The sequence below is a fragment of the Anopheles cruzii genome, chromosome 3 (assembly GCF_943734635.1).
Source record: "Anopheles cruzii chromosome 3, idAnoCruzAS_RS32_06, whole genome shotgun sequence".
Taxonomy (NCBI): Eukaryota; Metazoa; Arthropoda; class Insecta; order Diptera; family Culicidae; genus Anopheles; species Anopheles cruzii.
This window is the reverse complement of record NC_069145.1, coordinates 79,396,128-79,416,012: the sequence shown is the minus strand read 5'-3', so window position 1 is coordinate 79,416,012 and position 19,885 is coordinate 79,396,128. Positions and strand designations below refer to the sequence as shown.

Below are 19,885 nucleotides of genomic sequence, written 5' to 3'. Positions count from 1 at the left end.
AACCGATACGCGGAACTATTTATCGGTGCGCTAATGCGCGTGACGATTTGGAATTCGATCGATAATAATTTCATTTTCCATCCAAAATGCCCGCTTCGCAATCCACCGCACCGAAAAAGGGGCATCAAAAAACTGATAAAAAGCTGCTTCTTTAGTTAACAACCGAGATGCAAACAAAACGGTGTGGCTCCGCAGGTCTAGTGATTCGATTCTAGTGGTTAACGCGCACTTGTATCGCGTGCTGATGATCGGTGGAAAATTTGCAATTTAATTAGAACACCCCACGCCGAACGCCACGGGCATGAAAATTGGTCGTCTCGCTCTTTGTTTGGCGTGGGTCGTGGGCAGTTTGTGCGTCGACTTTACTTGTTCTACTGTTTCCATGGAAACCACCTCCCGGTTACTGTGCATCAGTTTACTTGAGCCGATCGATTTCGAGAATTGATGTTGAATTTGTGCGTGTTTCGGCTCGGTTTTGCGGATTTTCACCCAATTCGCCGTCGTGCGTCGCGCTTGGCCGCCCATTCCGATTGGGCGACCACCCCAACATTGTAACTAGTTATTCGACTTTCGCTTGACCTTCGCAGAATTTAAGTCTAATGACGAGTCGTTCCGTTAGCTAAAGTTCTCAGATACAACTCCCTGTCGCACGCCTTTACTTGTGATTAAAATACCTCACTCGCGCTCCGGTCCTACGCGGATCCAGGTTGTGCTCTACGAAAACAGTCCCTCCAGCAGGTGCAGCGAGATGCACAGGAAGAACTTGAGAATTTTAAACTTTAGTCAAACGGACGTCGTGATCTGCTCGACCACCTGAATCGGGCGATTCGGACGGCAGAAGTTGACCCCGCTGGCGGTGGTCCAGTGGCAGTGATTCCAGTGACAGTCGGCGAACGCACCCCCGGTGGCCGGTCCCGGCCGCCCACCCAGCCCCTCCGGAACGCTACGGCTGCGGGAAGGTTGATACTGGAGCCCGTTCGCCGGATACGGTGGCAGTTGATGCTGATGATGCGGATGATGATGCTGATGCCGTTGCTGGGTCTGATGATGAGGATAATGGTACGAATGCTGCTGCTGTTGATGGTGGTGGTGCGGTGTTGCCGGTTGATGCTGCTGCCCCACGCTTCGTTGCCGCGGTGTGCCCTGGGTCTGGGTGCGACCCGTTTGCCCACCCCGGAAGCTCTGCTGCCGACCGAGCGTGTCCCGGTGGACCGTCACCGGTGTCGCTGCTGCTGACGGATTGTGAACTTCACACCTGCGTGCGTGGCGAACGGGAAATTTATTACTTTCGGCCGGCCTTATTCATGTGTTAAGGTTCGATAATTGACATTGATCAACGGGATGGAGAAAGTTTGGCCGCACGAGAACCAGCCGGGGGGGGTGAAACAAAGAAACCAATAACCGATCGCAATACTGTCCCGATGTTGTCAAAAACTTTTCGTTGGCCCCCCTTTTATTTTATTAGTTTCGAAACGGGGCGCCATTATTTGATTTTGATTATGCGATTATGAATAATGTTTCGCGGGGCTCTTAAGGGGCTCGGGATAGAATCGATCGGTTAATGCCTTTATCAGCACCAAAGCCAACTAAATTAACAACTATTATGCGAGTTGCTGAATTATTCATGAGGCTATTGGTCGGCTCGCAGAAGTTTCTTCAGATCCACTTTCTCGTGACAGCAGCCAAAAGTTAGATAAATGGGTTTTGTGTGACTCCATAAATCCTGCTAAGCACCACGAAATTTTTCATCGCCCTCCGTGGATTTAGTGAGACGGTTGTGGTGGTGCACGCTCGTCACGTCAGCCCAGCCAGTGGGCTAAATCTGGTGAGAAAATAATTTAAGTAAATTTATTATCCTCCTCAACGCGGAACGTGACACGACAGCCAAACAAATGTTGCCCACATTAAACAAAGTCCAACAGGGGCTTAAGCAACTCTCGGGGCAACGTTTGCTAAATGATTATTGGCCGGCATTAGAGCCGGGCCGGGAAAGTGTCACCGGAGAGTGAGCCGACGAACGTGTTGCTGTGTGTAACTGTCAAACACAACTCTCGCTCCAGTTTGACACATTACCTTCGGCTGGTATCTTTTCCTCCGGCAAAAGTAGTGGGCCTGGGCAGCACGACGACTGTCGTAGCAACCGTTTGCCGTATCCTTCGGAATGCTTAACATCTTTTGGTTGGGTCGCTGCTTCATTTCGCATATTTTAATCTTCATTAGCTGTGGCCACACTTTTCCAGAAGGGTTCCTTGGTGAGGACTTTAACACGCGACCCGTTTCGAGGAGGCACTCGGACAACAAAAATGCCCTGGTAGAGGAAATTCTATAACTTTCTAAGGAAAATGCGATGACGCTGCCTTTAGTCGGGAGAGTCCTTGTCGTTAACAAGCGCCTTAGTTGGTGGGCTCGACATTTCGGGCCCTCCAAACATATTCCATTCCGGTCTACGCTAATTGGCACGAAATTAAGGACCCACCTGGAGTAGCACCGGCTCGGGGGATAATCCGCCGCATACGACGCCAGCTGGCACGTGTGATGGACCGGATCGTCACTGAACATCGGTGTCTGGAACGCAAACGAGAGGCTCTTGTGCAGCCGGCCGTGCGGCACCGTCCCGAAGCCCGCCTGGCCGCAGTACGGGCTGTGGTAGCTGCCGAAGGGCTGGCCACTGCCGGCGCCGGGTGGCGGATTATCGACGGACTGGCTGTGCGTGTTGCCTAGCAAGTGACCAGCGGTACCGCTCGTTCCGGCCGTTGCCCCCGAGGACAGGTTGAGACCACCGTTCATGAATTGGCTCGTCGAGAGGCCACGCTGCAGTGTGCCCGGAGGGCCGGACGCCGCACTAAAGCTGCCCGTCGTTCCGTGACAACCGTTCGAGAGGTTCGTGGCGAGCGTGTTGCTGCCGCCGCCGTACCACGGCGGGTTGTTGTAACGGTGCGAGGAAAAGCTGCGATCCAGAATATGCTGACAGTCGGCGCTCGACGACGTCGGGACCGTGCAGCGGGAAGTGATGGACCTGCAGGGTGGCGGAACGGAACAGTGACGAAGCGAACGCTCGGCCTCAAGGCCTCGACTTACCCATTGGTGGAGTACTTCATGTTGCGCCCGTCCGGGTAGCCGACGAAGAACAGGATGATGGCGGAGATGGCGGCGCTGGCGGCGCAAATGTAGTAACCGGCTCGGCCATACCGGTGCGAGGAGTCGTTCAGGAAGGCGCACAGGGGCACCCCGAACAGCACCGGCAGTGACTCCGCTCCCTTGATGAAACCCCACGCCTTGGAGAAGTACTTGCCGCGGATCCGCTCGATCGCCAGCATCTTCAAGGTGTACCGATAGCCACCGAGCCCGAGCCCGTAGGCCCACGCCGAAAAGCAGAGGCCCCGGTAGTCGGCCACGGCCGATAACACTAACAGCGAGAGTGACACTAACGTAACACAGCCCTGTCAGCCCCCGGGGGGGAAGCGAACGTGTGCTTGTGGTTAGACTCGACTCGACGTTTGGCCTTTGGCCCGTCACATCTGTCCCATCCGTGCTCACCTGACAAACATATTGACGCGATATCTGCACCTTCCGGAAGGAAATTTCCAGCGTCTTGTTGATCGATGAACCACTAAACACTATGCCTAACGCTATCGACAGTCCGAGAAACGTTTGCAGCAGCACCAGGTCCTGCATGTCGTAGCCCTCGCTGAACCCGTGCAGGGACTAAAAAGGGAAGGGAAACGAGACGGCTAAAGCGATTAAGCTGAAATCCTCCCCAAAAATGTACCACAAATGCCGCGCGATCCGGGCCATACGTTGGCGATGGTAGGTGTAAAAGCTTGGACCATGGAACAATCCCTTTGTGCGCCGTAATCCTCTCCACATCGGTGGCCGCCGAGGCTGCCGAGTGTTTCTAATAAATAAAGGTATTAGCCACCATTTTACTTCGCACGATTCGCGTCCGTGCGATTTTTCCCCCATTAGTGGCCGGATCGTGCGAGCCGGGACATGTAGTCCCGAACCGGAACGTGGAAAGCTGCGGCTTAATGACGATTTAATGGAAGCCCACGTTCCCGGGCCGTGGCCGTGAGGCGGGTTTTATCGAAACGAGCGCGAACACTTATTTCCTGCAGTGCGGTGGCCATTTTGTGGTACTTCCATACGCGCGTGTGTGTGTGTGTGTGCGAGTGGTCACACTGATGGACGCTGGGAATTGAATTATTATTTGAGTCAGCATGACAGCTTGCGGTGGGGGGGTGGGGGGGAGGGCGATTTTATGGAGCAAATTGAAACACTCCCTCGCTCTCTTGCTAATCGCAACCCGACCCGGAATTTTGGCCTCATTTTGTCCAGTAACCAAACGATTAATGTTGTTGGTACCGCGGACTGCGGTCATCGGGGTGTTAAGGATCACCGTTTAAAAAACCCATAACTAGTGAGCATCCGTTCCATCACGCAATGCTTGTCCTTTTCGGCTCGATTTCGGATTCGAACTTCATATTGGTTGGTTCCGAGCTGGGAATCAATTTTCTTCTCAACCGAGCCGATCCGATATGTTGATTGATTTACGCCCCGAGCCAGGCGGTCGGGCTATTTTTGGGTCCTTAGTTAGCAAAAGAAAACGGATCTGCCAATGGGTGGATCTGCCTTTTGGGCGATGCCGGGTGTTTGCCTTCGTTCCGCTTCACACACGGATCTAGGGGTGAAATAAAACCCTCCTACGGGCCGGAAGGATCCTAGGGAAACGCACGAATCGAGACTTACCAGAAAGAATATCGGAGAATAGATGCCAAGTGCGGCCACCGAGGCCGATATGGACAGCATTCGCACCGACGACGACTTCAGGGGCGTGAAATCGAGAAACGGTGGCTTCGGCGTACGGACGTGAGTTTTCTTTTCCTTCACCTGCGGTATCGAAATATTTACGATGAAAGAAAATTAGGGTTCAGATTGGAAAAGTTCTTCCCTTCAACGCCTTTTACTTGTTAAGCATTGTGAATTGGGATTTTTTATGAGTTTTTTTTAACGATTCAACTGACGCCGAGGCTTAGGAATTATTTTTTTTATAGGCGGCGGGCTGCGGTGATGGCCCCGTTTGAAGCCGCCTGTGGTAAGTGCCGGAAGGACTGTGACGGAAGGACACAACAACCGCCAGGAACCACGCAGAAAGCTCGGGTTACCTTTTTCCTTTGGTTTTTCAAGTGCAGTATCGCGCGCCGCTGCGGATGGTACAGCGAGGCTGGCCGGTATAGCAGTCCCATGAAGAAGCTGAACGACACCAGCCCGGTGACGGCCTGCAGACCGAGTCGCCAACCCATTTTCCTGGAAGCGAGAGAAGCGAGAAAAGCGTCACAAAAATCCCCACCGGATCGTGAAAGCGATTATGGCCCGAGCCGGGACCGGGCCCGGGCATAAGTGACAGGACATTCGGCGTAAGGTAAACATAATAAGACAACGGAGATCCTGCTGATCCCTGCTCCATTGTGTGCCACAAAGAGAGTGCGTGTCTGGGCGCGGCTCTCCAAAGACTCACAACGAGTTGAAGACCCGGCCGCCGGCGAGATGACGACGGATTGAAGGAGTTATTTACTACCCGCCGGCGTCCTTACTACGAATTATGCTGCAAAATCTTTACCTACTTCCCGAGAAGCCCGCGCAAGAGAGTGAAAGTGAGAAAAGGGGCAAACACTTGCCGGGCAAGTTTACTGGGCTATCACTTTCAGCGCGGGGCTTCCTTTGAATAATGTTTCGCAAATGCCCTCAGGGTGGTTGGGAAGTTGTTGCACGTGATTTTGAAGCTCCATAAATCCAGGGCTATAGGTTAGGGCTCCAGGATTTCTAGCGAACGGAACGGTAAAGGTATGTTTCTTTTGCAAAAAGTTTAATCCTATTCCTTGTGCTCAAGAAAGTTGTGGGAATATTAGAAATACTAATTCGCTCATTTCACAACTAATAAACGGGCTTCCTTTTTTAAGCCGCAAATACCGAATCGCTGTCTGATCGATTCCCCGGTGCACGGTGATGGGTTGGACGGTTCCAATTTAACTCGACAGCGGATGCCATCATCCGGGAGGAAATGATAATGGATTTCTGTTGGCCAAGGCATCATCGGAAGTCGACGTTCACCGTTCAAAACCGCACGAACTGATTGTGCAGAGTCCGGCCAGTTCACTTCGCTGAATCCTTGTGCGATTCGCTGGTGATTGATTTCGCTACGCTTGGGTTCCACGTTAGCGCGTGATGTTTGCTCGCTGAAATTGAGAGCCACCCCCAAGGTGGATTCTCTGGAGCTGCGAACGGCTATCGGCGAGGCAACCACCGGCAGTCCGAAAAGCTCGATAAGCGAAACCGATTCCACGAAGCCTTAACGCAACGGGGCTAAAAGGAAAATAATCTTTTTGCTGGTTAGATTTGATTTTCGTTTCCTTTACGGCTGGTAAAGGATACGACCAACCGTATGGCAAGAGTTGAAGATTGTTTCTAGGGATCGGAAAAATAGGACATCGGAAACTTCGGAAATGAAAACGAAACTAAATAAATGTCAGACTTCAAGTTGACGGACAAAACAACAGTAGGCTGTGAGGCTTGGTCATATTACGATCAAAGCTCTAATGTGTGGGCCTTCTCTCGGCGCCGAGCCGAGACAATAAACAACCGCAAGGTAGACGGGGACGGGAAAAACCGTAGGGACCATATCGCAACTAAACGGCTCGACTTACCCGACGCCTTCCTTCAAGATGACGGAAAATAGCGCCACACCGACACCCTCGCCGGACATGGTGATCATTTCGACAAATTGTCTCCGACGTTTGAAGTAATGGCCCAGCATAACGGCGGCCGACTCTCGAACCATCGCCGAACCGATACCAACGATGACGCCTGCAAAAGAGAGAAAAAGGATGATGACGATGGGTTCGGCGCAAAGGACGCCATGACACCGATCCGACAACCGTTGGGGAGCGCGCGAGCGAGAGGGAGAGAATGAGTGGAGAAGAAGAAAGAAAGAGACCCCAGCGAAGGATGTGGAAAATGCTAAACTGTGAAGTAGTAGGCTCTGCTTGAAACGGGAATAGAGTCCTGTCTGCCTGTCAGCGATGCTACCGACGACGACGACGAACGGTGTCAAAATGTGGGTTAGTATGGTGTCCGAAGTAGGAAGTAGGGGCCGCCTGGAGTTTTTGCTGTTTCGCTCCCCAAGTCCCCAAGGTCAAAGGACAATCGGCGCGCCGACTGAAGGCAGCCCGGGCAAGAGCGGATGGAATTAGGCAGAAATGGGTTTCGGTGGCGGTGGTCGGTCGGTGGTCGAAGTGCCGAAGTGGCTTGTCGGGTGGATGCCACATGGTCAACGGGACGGAACCACCACCGGTAGTGGAAAATATCTGGGTTAATCGTACATTCGCCATTCTTTCGGCTTGGATGACTCCGAACGGTCTCCCGGTCGGTCGGTCGGTGAAGTGAACCCAACCGTACGAACGCAAACGAATTGTAAGTAGTTCCGAACCTCGGTCCGCCTCGGTGTCCTTTGGAAACGAGGGCTGCCCTGCGATCCTATCGGGGGCAAATGTTGATTGCAGGCGGCTGCATGCGGAGCAGAAACATAATCCATAATGAAGCCGATGCGATCTGGGCGCTTCGGTGGTTCGGACCATTCAAGCCTTTTCCGCCGCTTCCAGTGGCAGCCATTTATCGTGACCTCCACGTATCGCACGGCAAGACGCCAGCGCCATAAAACAAATCAAACAACAACAGGCACATCGGCTTTCGGTAGACCACACGGCCCGAAGAAGCGCCCCATTTTTCTGTGGCTTCCCAAGGCTAATACCGAGCAACAGAAACTGCTCTCCGAATAGCTGCCAGGTGACCCGACTCCCGGGCTTTGGTGAACATAATTTTTGGAAGCAGCCAAATAAAAACCTCTGACAATTTTATACCTTCTACACGGCACATAGAGCACACGCACCGAGAAGAGGAACTATAGATCAGATACGATGCCGTAAACACAACGACCAGTGCGACCAGAAAATGGGCAAATAGACTCCCCAAGCCGTATTGGCCGTAAAAGTGGACCTGTGTGTGAGGTCCAGTCCCCGATAGCCAGGCACTTTGGGCACTGCCGGGATACGGATAATTCTTCTCGGACAGGTACATTGTGTTTTCGCTAGCCTAGCAGGTTTCCGGAGCGTACCGCCTTCGAGATAAGCCACGCGAACCGGAAACACATGTACCGTGACATGTGACTGGGAACTAAATTGAACGTAGGTAACTAGATTGAAATGGTGCGTAAAATTGTGAATCTAGAGAAGACGCCCATTTCTAACGAAGATCCAGGGTGGCTATGATTTAATAATGACTTCAACTGAGCCTTAAGCGTTTATTGTTCACAAAGGGACATAACAAAATTCAATGAAGCGCTCTATTTAGTTCCTACGTAATGGACCAAGCTATTTTTATCCACAAATTTCCTGGCTTCTGGCAATCGCATAGATATGCCATTTAAATGAACTTTCGTCTGGCGCGACGTACACGGCCGACCGGGCAATGAATATATGAATTATTTATGCGAGCTTTAAGATGCCATCTTGATGCCAACAAGCCACTAACAATAATTGGCTTTAATGTGAGTGTCGTTTGGTGTACCACAAACGGGTCCACAAATGGGATAACCAGACAGTATCGAATGCTCGGATCGTTGCCAAACTGGACCACATCGTAGGTGGTCTCGTTGCGTATGTTTATGACACGAATTTTTGGTTTCAACATAAACATTATCAAGCAAACTGGAACTGCCGTTTTGTGTAGCTTTATATTACCCAGTTTGACCAAATTAGGCAACAAATAACGGATCCAAAAAACGCGAATGAGGAGGATCCTTGCGAAAGCCGTGTAAGCTTCGTCGCTGTCCGACATGGGAGAGTGGAAGACCAATAAAGATGCAAATTGAAGCTCGCTCGTGTAAGCCCAACTCAGCACGATCGCGGCGCGGCTATTTTTCGTGGAAAGATGTTTGAATAGCTCCCGCCCGCGCGGACTGAAGCTTGCTGAAGGCCGTTACTTACCATAACTGAATGCTACCTGGTGCAGCTGCGTGGCGAAGGATGTGAACAGGATGCCGAGCGCGAGCACCAGCCCGCCGAGGACGGCCGTCAGCCGGGTGGACTTCCTGCGGCAAAGCGCCACAACGATCGTGGCCGAAAACAGCGACGCAGCCCAGCTGGCCGGCCCGAGCCATCCTGCCGATGTAATGAGAGAGAGGGAGAGGCATCGCGTAAGTAAATAAGCATCGGTAATGGAATTGTGCGAACCGTGCGCCATTCCGCGCGGGGAACCGGCCGGGAAACATTGTAGATTTTTTATGGGAAATTATGAATTGTGTTTTTTCTCGTTTACAGCCTGCGGACGACGAGATACCCCCGGGTACTGGGCTAGGCATTCGGGAAATCAAAATGCGACTGATGGTGCAGCTTCGGCCAGTGGAGACGCATCTTCAACATGAATTCATATTTATTTATTTATTTATTTATTCGCCTCTTACCGACATCACCACGAGCATTTATTGCGCCACACACAGCAGCAGTGGGGCTCACCATGGATTCATCTAATTCATGGTTTGAATTATGAATTCACTTAGCAAGTGGCAACACTCGGAGCGGACGACGAGCTGAGCCCAGGGGGGCGAGCGCTGACTGGCTGCCGGCGAGCTGCTTTTCGCACCATTATTTATTTGCATAAATTTTCGCCCAGCTAACAAGTGGTTAAAAGGCATCATGGCCGGAAGAGAACCGGAACTGGATCGGGATTGTGTCGTTCTTCTCGGTCGTTCTCGTCGTCGAGGTCGTCGTCGCCGTGTTTTAAACAGATTATGGGAGAAAAATGTACGGTGCAGGATCGCTTAAACTTATTTCGCTTCTGCCGGGATTTGTTCACTTATTGAGTTGCGCTGCGCTTATATTTTTGACACAAAATATGTTTTAAATCCAAACAGCTACACGACAATCAGAATGTTAAAAGCATATGCGCCACGATGGATAGTCGCCTATTGACACACAACGATTGCGCCCAGCGTACGCGCAATCAATCAAAAGGGTTTGGCATCCTTTCTTCCGATTGCAGATTCCGAAAGCCGCTCTCACACGTCACGGCCGCTTTCACCAGCCCGGGGCCCGGGTGACAAATGCAAGCGTGAACGCAAAGGTCACGTCGAGCATTATTTTGTGCACCGTGACACAACCAGCAACCGGCCGCGACGCTGAGCGTCTTCGCTGTCAATTCACGGACGGCAGGGCCGTGTAACGATCGCGCGTTGGTTGGCGCGTTCGTTCCGTTCTAAAAACATTTGTCAGATGTATTACGGGGCGTCTTTCGGAGGGTGGAAAAGGGTCAATGGAAAAGGGACAAAACCTGTCGGGCGGGAGAAAACAACTAAGGTCTGTGTGCGGTGTAACAAAAGAAGAAATATCTGCAACAGTGACAGTGGCAGCTACAATGTAAGGCACGGTGCCAACAACGGAGTGGTAAAAGTGCCGTGAAATAAACAAAGCAAGAAAAAGTGGGCCACGGAGTACTGGACATTTCCACCCTTGGTAATGGTGGCCATTTGTTGGGTTGAGCGCGAGAAAGAGAGAGAGAATATCTATAAAACTGTCGACTTTGGACGGTCTCCTTGAATGTCGCCTCTTTCCACCTCGCTCCGTTGTGACCACATTGCTCTGGTGCAACAACAACTTTTCTCGGGGATACATGTGGATACTATTCGGAAAGGATGCCGAGGCGAATTATTCGGGGAACGTACAGCAGCAGCAACAGCAGCAGCACCCACCCAGCAGGTGGTGGTGTCCCACTGCGAACTGCACGATGCCAGCACAACCTTGCGCCTTCTCTCGGTCGTTGGTCGGCGCACCGAATGTGCATATCTCCTGGGTTGCAGCCCAGAGCGGCCACGATATTTATGTGTGTGTTGTGGCTGAGCTTTGGCCTCCGTATTTATGGGATCAGTGTAACGCGGCGTCTGCACGTGTTCCGTCCTTGCGCGCTGACCTCGGTCAGTGGAAAATCGACGGATAAATAATGGTAGCTTACGTCGAACGTCGGATCGCTTCGCGGGCCGGCCTGTGAGGCCAGAAAATCGTCGATGAAAGTAAATCATTTCCCCGCTCGGTTTAGGTGTTGATTGGTTAATTTCAACTCATAAAACCCATGAGAACGCTCTCAAGCACACGGCATTAGTGTGTTGGGTTGGCCTTTCAAATAGCGCCACATGTTCCACTCAACCAGCTCGAACCGAACCAGCTTTGTCAAACAAAGAAACGTAAGGAGTCCTTCAATTGTGGATGAAAATCGCTCAACATCGGCAAGTAATTTATCAATAAAACGAGCGCACGACAGTGGAAAGCATCATGGCATTGATGGCGCCGAAATGGTTGAACCATTTATTAACAGTGCGGTCTGCGCGCGTTGCGGTCTGGCCACTCGATTGGCTTCGTTACCGCTCACTGCGAAACAGATGTTCAATCGGCTTCCTCAAATTGGTTCTGACCCCGCGCGCGAAAGCTGGGGAGCGGTTTGGCCCGATTTCCAAGAATTCCCAATCCCGTTAGGCTCTCACATTGCCGATCCAATCAACATCTGCCACGGTTCGGCGGCGGGTGTGCGGGCGGGCAGATGGTTGGCGTAAAAGTCTGGGACGAAAAACAACAAACAACATTATTGTTACTGTGGCCACCGCTGAGCGCGAGCGACTGACGGAATGGGATTTCTCCGATCCGATGATTGCTCGTCGATTTCGGGCCTCCCGTTTCAGGACGAAAGTACCCGCCACCGAGTGCGAGTGCGCCTCGCTGGTTAACAAACAACAACCCCTGGGTCACATGTTGGCTGCCGGCTGTAGGTAACGAGAAATTGAAAGAAAATTCCCCGATTCCCTGGGCCAGCAAAAGAAAACACCGAACCGGCACCATGCGTCTCCATGGAAGGTGTTAATTTTGGTGCCGAAAGGCACCAGGCGTCTCCATCGTGCCCTCCCATGCACGTCAAGCCGGTAATTCCCCGATGGCATATTTGGGACGCCAAATCAAAAAGGGTCCCACAATCACGGGGTTCCGGCTGCTTTCTGTTTTCCGGTTCCGACGGCGCTTCGAATGAGTTGAGCGATTGAATCAACGATCGCTTGTATGACCGATGACGTTACGCCCCACAGGGACCCGATGCTGCCGATTCTCTGTCGGTTATTGCTTAGCCCGCCGGCATCCGGTGGTGGGCCTCTCAGTTTGTCACCCCGTCGAAAAATGTCGCCCAAGGGACTTGAAGAACGAGCTATTTCGTTTTAATTCCATCCTCTCCAAAACTCACAACACGCACACTCGCATACAGGAAAGAAACATAAGGACCTCCACCGGGAGGGACGTGTCGGATGAGTTATGAGTGTAGTTTGGTTGGACGATTGCCAAACGAAGGGCACCGATTCGTTAGCACTCTTGGCGACGGCCTGAATTGCACCACGGTTCCGTTCGGTTATTATTTCCCGACCCTCCTTTTGTAACCGGCCCCGACCGACACACCAATTGCGGGCCGGAATTGAAATAACATTGTCAATTAATTATAACTAATGGCCACCGTTGCGTGGCCGCGTTATTACGTTGACTTATGTGTCACCGCGCGCCACCAAATTGTTAGCGAAGGCGCAATCGTGCGAAATTGATCGAAAGCGCCATCGATGGGTTTTTGCTGCCAACCTGGAGCCTGGGGCGTGCCACAAAGTGCGGCGGATTGAAGTTTTCAGCAACAGATTACGCAGTGCGTGCGTAACGACAAACCATCAATCAATCGAGCCGAGCCGAGCTGTAACCGTTCGCGGATGCTGTAAGGGAGAAGTTTTTCAGCCAACTCACGCCTGGCGTCAACCTACGGCGGAAGTCATCCGTTATCCGCGAGGTGTTGCTACAAGTGCTGTAGGAATCGGATCGCAGTTCGTTCTACCGAACCGACAGATACTTACTTCATTTCCAACACGAAATTGCGTCATGATTGATCACTTCTCGGGCACCCGCGGGAACTGGCAAGCGTTTGAGTTCTCCGAGGCTAATTGCAGCGTAAGGTAAATAGGAAAAACGGTAAACACACGGTACGAACGGTGTTACAATGTTCCACGGCCAACATCCACAAAGTAAGCTTTCGACTTTCGTTACACTGTTGACTGCACCGACAAGTAACTTTTTACTTAACCTGTCCGCTCGTGAACTCCCGGTTCCCAGAGTGGGAGCAAAAATCTCTCCAAGGAATCGTAAATACATGACACAATTTATTGCGCTTTGAACTTCCTTTCCTCGACAACAACGTCGAAAGTTTTGTGCCTTGTTGGTGGTGGCCAATCGGCACCGGCAACAGAAAAACAAGATGGAACACGAAAGGAAACGATTGCCGTAAACAGGACACAGAATGCATTTGCCGTACGGCGGTGGCCTCAGCAGTGCGACAAATGCGTCACTAACGAAGCAAAGTTTGAAGGGAGAAATGGCACCTTGTTTTTTGGGGCGGTGGCTGCTTTCCGATTGTGTCGGTCCGGATTTTCACCATCGGTTATTGTTTTTGGTCGGTCGGGCAGGACTATTGTGTTTGCCGGAGCAAGGCGCCAGGGCGTCTTCGAGGCGCATATGCCCGGACCAAGACGGGTCGAATTCACAGCGAAAAGATTGATTCGATTGCGATTGAAGTTTGTCACCGAAAAGGGGTCACCGAAAGCGGCATAAAAAGCATCGCTGGAACTGGTCACGAGAATCCTGAAGGAAAAGATACAAATGGCCATTTGGTTTTGACATTTAAAATTGACGACAGGACCCACCAAACGGCCCCTGTAATCGATCTTCATCCGCCGCTAATGGGAGCGATAAGAGAATCTTCTTCGCACGGAGTGTGGCCGCGGGACACGAACAGCGAGACATTAGCTTTATCTTCTTCCCCATGAGTCGTAACGCGTTCTGTCGAACACGTCCGTAGAGTCACTTCCTCGTGGAGCTCATAAAGAGGGCGCGGTAAATGATTAGCCACTGGAACTGGGCCTGGGGCGCGCGTGTCCAGCAGACGTCGCCGTGGGTCACTTTCGAGCGCCGATGCCATAAATTAGGTTATAATATTTATTTATATCTATTTATTACCAGCGTCGCCACCACCGGCACCACCAGCAGCAGCAGCAGCAGAGTATCGTCGACTCTGATTTATGACCGGGTCGGGTTCCTGGTCCAGGGCACGTATGGCCCGGCGATCCGTGGCGTCGCCTCTCGGGCTCCCGAAGCACCGAAGTCTCGGAATGAAGTGTAAAATTCATGAGGATGTTTTTTTTGTTTGCCGGAACTGTGTTTCGAGACGAATAGTTTGGCCCATACAGTGACCAATGGGACTCTCTCTCTCCGTCTCTATTTTTGGCGGCACTTACCGGATACCAGACGTCCCGGGAGTTCTCTCTAATCCGTCGCATATTTTATGCCAGACAGGCAGACCGTGTGCAGTCACGCGGACACGATTGCTGAATGGTTAAACACAGCTCACACAAGGGCTGGCTCAAGAACTATCTGTAGCGCGGGACGTGCGCCATAAGTAATCGTTGAAATGGCCAGCCGGGGCCATTGTGTTATTGTTTATTCATTTACACGAAAAATGTCCACCGCGTCCACCGATGTTGGTTTAATATTTTATCGCTCTTAGCAGCCTTTTTCGCGTGGAGAAAGATTGGTGTTGCTCTGTATCTTTAGTAACTCGGTGACAGTTTTGGTGAAAAATGTGGTGGCCAACACAACACGACCCGATATCGATCGCGATACCTTCAGCAACACAGAGTGCCACATAAGAGCAGCCAATTCGCAGAATTCTGAGCCCAAATCGATACCGGTCTGGAATGGTTTTTTTACGCTACCCTTCGGAAAAGGGCTGATGTTGCAGATGTTGTTGTCGACTTTTGGTGCCACACACCAGAGTGCGGGGGGCGGTTGTTTGGACGCTCCAACTTTAAGTTAATTCTGACACCCGCCACCAGTAGTGCTTCGAAAACAATTGCATAAAAAGTGGGAAAACATAGAACACGGCACAGCAAAAACAATCGGGCAGAAAAAGGGAAATAAATTCGTGCTCTCTAACCTGCTTCGGTATTCACCTCGTGACCCAGATGGCGTATCGCGTACAGTAGCAGCAGCCCGTACGAAAGCTGGAAGCCGGTCGTGAGTACATGCGCCAGAAACGCGACGCCACAGACGATCCAGCCCCAGCCACCGTCCGGGTAGAAGTGCTACGTGTCCGGACCCCGGGACGTGCGTGCGTGGCGCAAACAATTTTTCCGACGTATCGATGAGGCGGCCACCAAAGGACATGAAAAAGAAGGGAAAAGTCAAACAGTAAAATCAGTTTAACAAACGTCACCAACCGCCCGGGCCCCCTTTTGGGACAGCTGGCGTGTCGCCTTACCTGTCTGATGGCCGTCGTATCGACACCGGCCCGCCGTAACGCAGGAACGTTCCGGTGCAGCGAGTGGAGCTCCCGCTCGAGCAGCGCCGGGTACGCCGAGTCTTCCTCATCCAGCAATCGGTTGCGATCGTATCCTGTCGACACGAGGGGGAGGGATGGCCAAAAGCGATGAGAAAACCACGCTCACGTCGGCTTCGGGAATTTTATGAATGGAAAATGGGGAAATGACGACATGTGCCGTATGCCGGTGAGGACCGGGACACGACAACCCACGGCGAGGTATCAAATTTCGATCAAAAATTCATTTACCGTGTAGATAAATTTTGATTGAAAACGAGAACGCCCGAGGCCCGAGGCCAGGTGTGAGGGCGCACAGAATCGTCTCTCCATTTGGTGTCCGTTCGTGTTCTCGTCCTAGCTGTGTGTGTGTACATAGAGTGTGATTCGGCGCATTTTGATAAACGGCCCCAGGTTACCGGACAGAGGTTCTGGCACAACAAGTAAATGGACATAGATTTAACGTCATGTTTAAAGAGGAAAATATGTTCAAAAAAGAGGAATCGCCGAGGTTGAGCTCCAGTGGCGCGATGGCTATCAATCACTCAGGGATCACACAGTTTTTAAATGGCCTTTAATAAATGAATTATTACTGAGTTAGTTGGAGTTTGCCCTGTCATAGGTGCGATGTTTCACAAAATGCAACACAAAATAGAGAACGGCCCTCTAGTTGAAAATAATGCTACAATTACGTTCCGCGGCCCGTAAATTAAAAGTTTTCCCGCGGCGAGCGTATGTGGACCACAAAGAAAAGTTTTTATTTTGTTTCGCGAATTTGTTTATGACCCCAAAGTTTGCATTATAAAACGCGCACGGCGTAAATAATGGTCCCGGACCGCGAACCGGGAGATACCTAGTCAACACTAACCGAGAAAGAGAGAGAGAGGCAGCGTTTATGTATGTTTTGGGGTTTCACACCAGCCGTAAAAGTTGGCCATCCTAGCCGGCCGCAGATTTACAAAGAACTCTGGCTTCTGGCGGTGTGACTTCGTAATGAAAACTAATTTGCAGACGGCAACGCGGATTCTTCGCGGTTCCGGCGCAGTTTGCAGTTTGTTAACAATATTCCGGAGCGTCCGTGCGCAAACGTACGACTGTAGGCACTTTGGGTGCCCATTTAATTGCAGTCATTTGGCTGAATCTTTGATATTGCGGAACCAACACAGAACTAACCCGGCAAACACCGTTTAAGACCTGCGAGCCGACGGACCCTAATTAATCATTTTCCCTCGACACACCGGCGGGGGCCGGAGGGCAGTAATTTGAAACTTCACGCCCGCTCATGAGCTGAGCCTCAGGCCGGCGACACGGCGACATAATTGAGCGCTTTGTTATGCGCCCAAAGATCAACGGAGGTTGGGTTGTCTGCCTGGCATTGTTTTATAGCCTCGTCGCCGCCTAGCAACGGTGAACTATAGGACGCTCGAGTGCATCACTTTCACCCGTGGGGGGACATTCCGTTCCGGCGGTCGTTGCATATTTTGCGGTGGATGTGATGAATGGGTTTCGCGGCCGATGACGAGCGTTCCCGAGCGACGACGACGAGTGCTCGGTACATAAATTTAATCCGCCTCGTCGTCGCCGTATTTACGCCATTTCCGCCGGCAAACTTTCACCTTTCCACCCGTGGCAGACCACAGGCACAATGCAGAACGAAGTCGATAAGCCTAATGAAATTGCGCCAATGCGCGCCCTCTTGATTCGTTACTAACTTTTTCACCGGGGTGTGGCACTCGTTCGCAAAAGCGGTGGAATATTAATTTCTGCGCCACGCGAACTGCTTCGTCATCCCGGTCCGGGCACTGACGGATGGCACGGGACGGATATTTGCCTGAACGGAGCACTGAACAATGAACACACATCCCGCTGGCTGTGCAGTTTTCGTGCATCGCCTACGTAGACACGGTCGGTCGGTTGCTGACACACCGCAGCGCAGAGATACATCAACTCCATTATCATCGCTGCCGGCCCCAAGGCCCACCCCCGGGGAGTCCCGACGGGTATCTTCGTCGTAAATCGTGATGGAAATGATAATAGGGAGCTTGGGGGGGCGAGTCATGCTTGTTAGTATCCAAAACTGACCAAGGGCTAACTTTTCGCTCGACGCCGCAGCATCATCATCATGACGATCGGGCGAATAGGAAGCCGAGCCAGTGCTCCTCTTGAACACCTCTCGCTCGATATTGTTATTATCTCAGGAGCCATTGCCCGCCGGTGCTCTGTGTGCGAGTGACATGACGATGGGGGTTTTTTCGGGACCTGGGATTATCTTCACGTCCCATCCTGCCCCGTTATCCTGTGCCCTCGGCGAGATGTCATCGTTCGGTCTGGTCCATCACGCAAATTGCTACCTCTTTTGTCAGTCACCTCAGTCGATTCCGAGCACTTCGAGTGGCCCGCCAAATGAAGCCATTATCCAGAACAATTCATGTGTGGTCAATGTCTGGACACCACCGTTTTGGGAGGGGGGACTCCCGTTCACATCGCATCCCGTCGTCGAATAAGTTGAAAGTGAAAGGAACAAAAGAACCACTCCATTTAAAAAAAACGGTGCTCCAGGACCTACCAGGATAGGTGCCGTTACCGCCAGCGCCACCACCCGCCGTCTGCAGGTGTCCCGAGCTGGCGGTCAAGTGATTACGCTCCAGAGTGCCGCCATTCAGGGTGCCGCCGGGGGCGCGGTTGTGTGAGCGGGGCAGCGTGCCGCTTCCGATCGATCCCGAGCCGAGGGTACCACCGCCGAGCGAGGCCAGGTGTGGATGGGATCGATTAAGAGTCGAGCTGGCCGATGCCATCGAGAAGCGGCACCGCTGGCAACCGTTGCGGACCGGTGGTGGCAGTGGTGGCGGTGCCGGTGGAGGTGACGCCGACAGGGCCGGTGAGTCAGGATTGTCGAGGTCATCTTCGTCGTCCTCGTCATCGGCGCCGTGCAGGGGAACGTCGTTGCGCTGCGGGTCAGCCGATGATGGCTTCGGGCTTTCGCTGACTAGACCGAGCATCTTCTCATCGACCTGTGACTCCTGGTGGTGCTGCGAACGTCTGGCGTGGGCGGCCGGTACTGGTGGTGGCTGAGTCGGTGGGGAAGGAACCTGCACACCGACGGCTACGGTCGACGCAGTCCGCGGGAGAGGCTGGGGAGCTGGCCGGCCGCAGTGTCGTGGTAGCGACGAATAGAAGTACGGCTGCTGCTGGGGACGGCCACCAGAGGGCGCTACGGTGTCGGACGCGAACGAAACACTCCCGGGGGCGCGTATCGACGCCCGGCGCCGATTCAGGGTCGACGGAGCCGACGAGTGGTGCAGGGTTTGGGAGGTCGAGTAGAAGTAACCGAGAGCGCTCGACGACAGACAGGTGCAGGTGAGGTTGATGTTGTTGTTGCAGTAGTAACAGTTGTTCTTCTTCCGCTGGAACGAACCGGTTCCGGTTGGCAGTGTGGTTGTGGCCGCTGCCGCCGCCGACTGCTGGGACTGTTGCGGGGTGTAGTGTGGTGGTGGTGGTTGTAGTGGAGGTTGTTGCTGCTGCTGCTGGTGCTGCTGCTGACGGTAGCTGTAGTGTCATGGAAGGGTCATCGACTGCTGCGGGAAACACGCGGAGCCGGCGGTCTGAGGACCGAGCCACGGATACGACGACTGGTGGGGAAGGTTCGGGTAGCTCCGGTAGATGCACTGTGGTCCACCCAAAGATCCTAGCGCTAGCGGTGCGCCCGGGTAGCTTGGATACATCTTTTATCGGTCCCTCGCGAGTCGACGACCACACGGCTACTACGATTGAGATGCGTTCAAATGTCAAATGTCAGCGCGGACTGACAGTGAGCGCTCCGTGCTATGGAAAGGAGGCCTTAAAGCAGGAGGATCACCACTCGCAACACACGCACACGGAAACGATCGCTGCCCGCCGGATGCGCCGTTCTATCACAGACCGTGGTTCGAATTGGGTCGCTTCGTCAACTCCATGACCCGCGGCGGTTTGAAGTCGTCCCTACGCGGACGTCAGTCGGCATGCGTTCGGCCCGCTGACGGCCAGACTGGTGCGCTCGAACCGTGTGATGGGAATCATCCGTCGAAACGTTGATTGCTGGGTGAGACGATTTGCATAATGCCGCCCGAGCTATGTCGTGTTCCCCATCCTAGCGGTCGCTAGCCGTTTGGCGCGTGCCCGTCTGCCTTCGCTCAAAACCGATCGCATCCGCAACAGCAAGGAGAGCACCACTAAATTTCTATCACAACTTGTAGGTCACAGCGCTGCTTCGGAAGACGGTCTTGGCCCGGCTTGGCTTGGCTGCTACCGCTGTAAGAAACAATCGAAAAAGAGCAACATAAGTGCGATGCAGCGGGCGGTCCTCTTCGCTCCCAATACCGCGGGCTGGCCCAGCGGCACCGCCCCACCGGAGAAGCAATCT

At 52.7% G+C, this 19,885-nt stretch overlaps 1 protein-coding gene across 1 annotated transcript; it reads right to left on the bottom strand.

Annotated features, from left to right (window-relative positions):
* Positions 1-783: 783 nt before the first annotated feature.
* Positions 784-19,208, bottom strand: LOC128271080 (uncharacterized). The gene is made up of 12 exons (XM_053008515.1): positions 19,077-19,208; positions 18,053-18,953; positions 15,430-15,563; positions 15,106-15,253; positions 9,039-9,212; positions 6,702-6,861; positions 5,163-5,304; positions 4,747-4,887; positions 3,538-3,705; positions 3,079-3,440; positions 2,477-3,016; positions 784-1,255 (listed from the first exon to the last, which is right to left on the bottom strand). The coding sequence occupies exons 1-12, from the start codon at positions 19,206-19,208 to the stop codon at positions 784-786; spliced, it is 3,474 nt and encodes a 1,157-aa protein (XP_052864475.1).
* Positions 19,209-19,885: the final 677 nt, after the last annotated feature.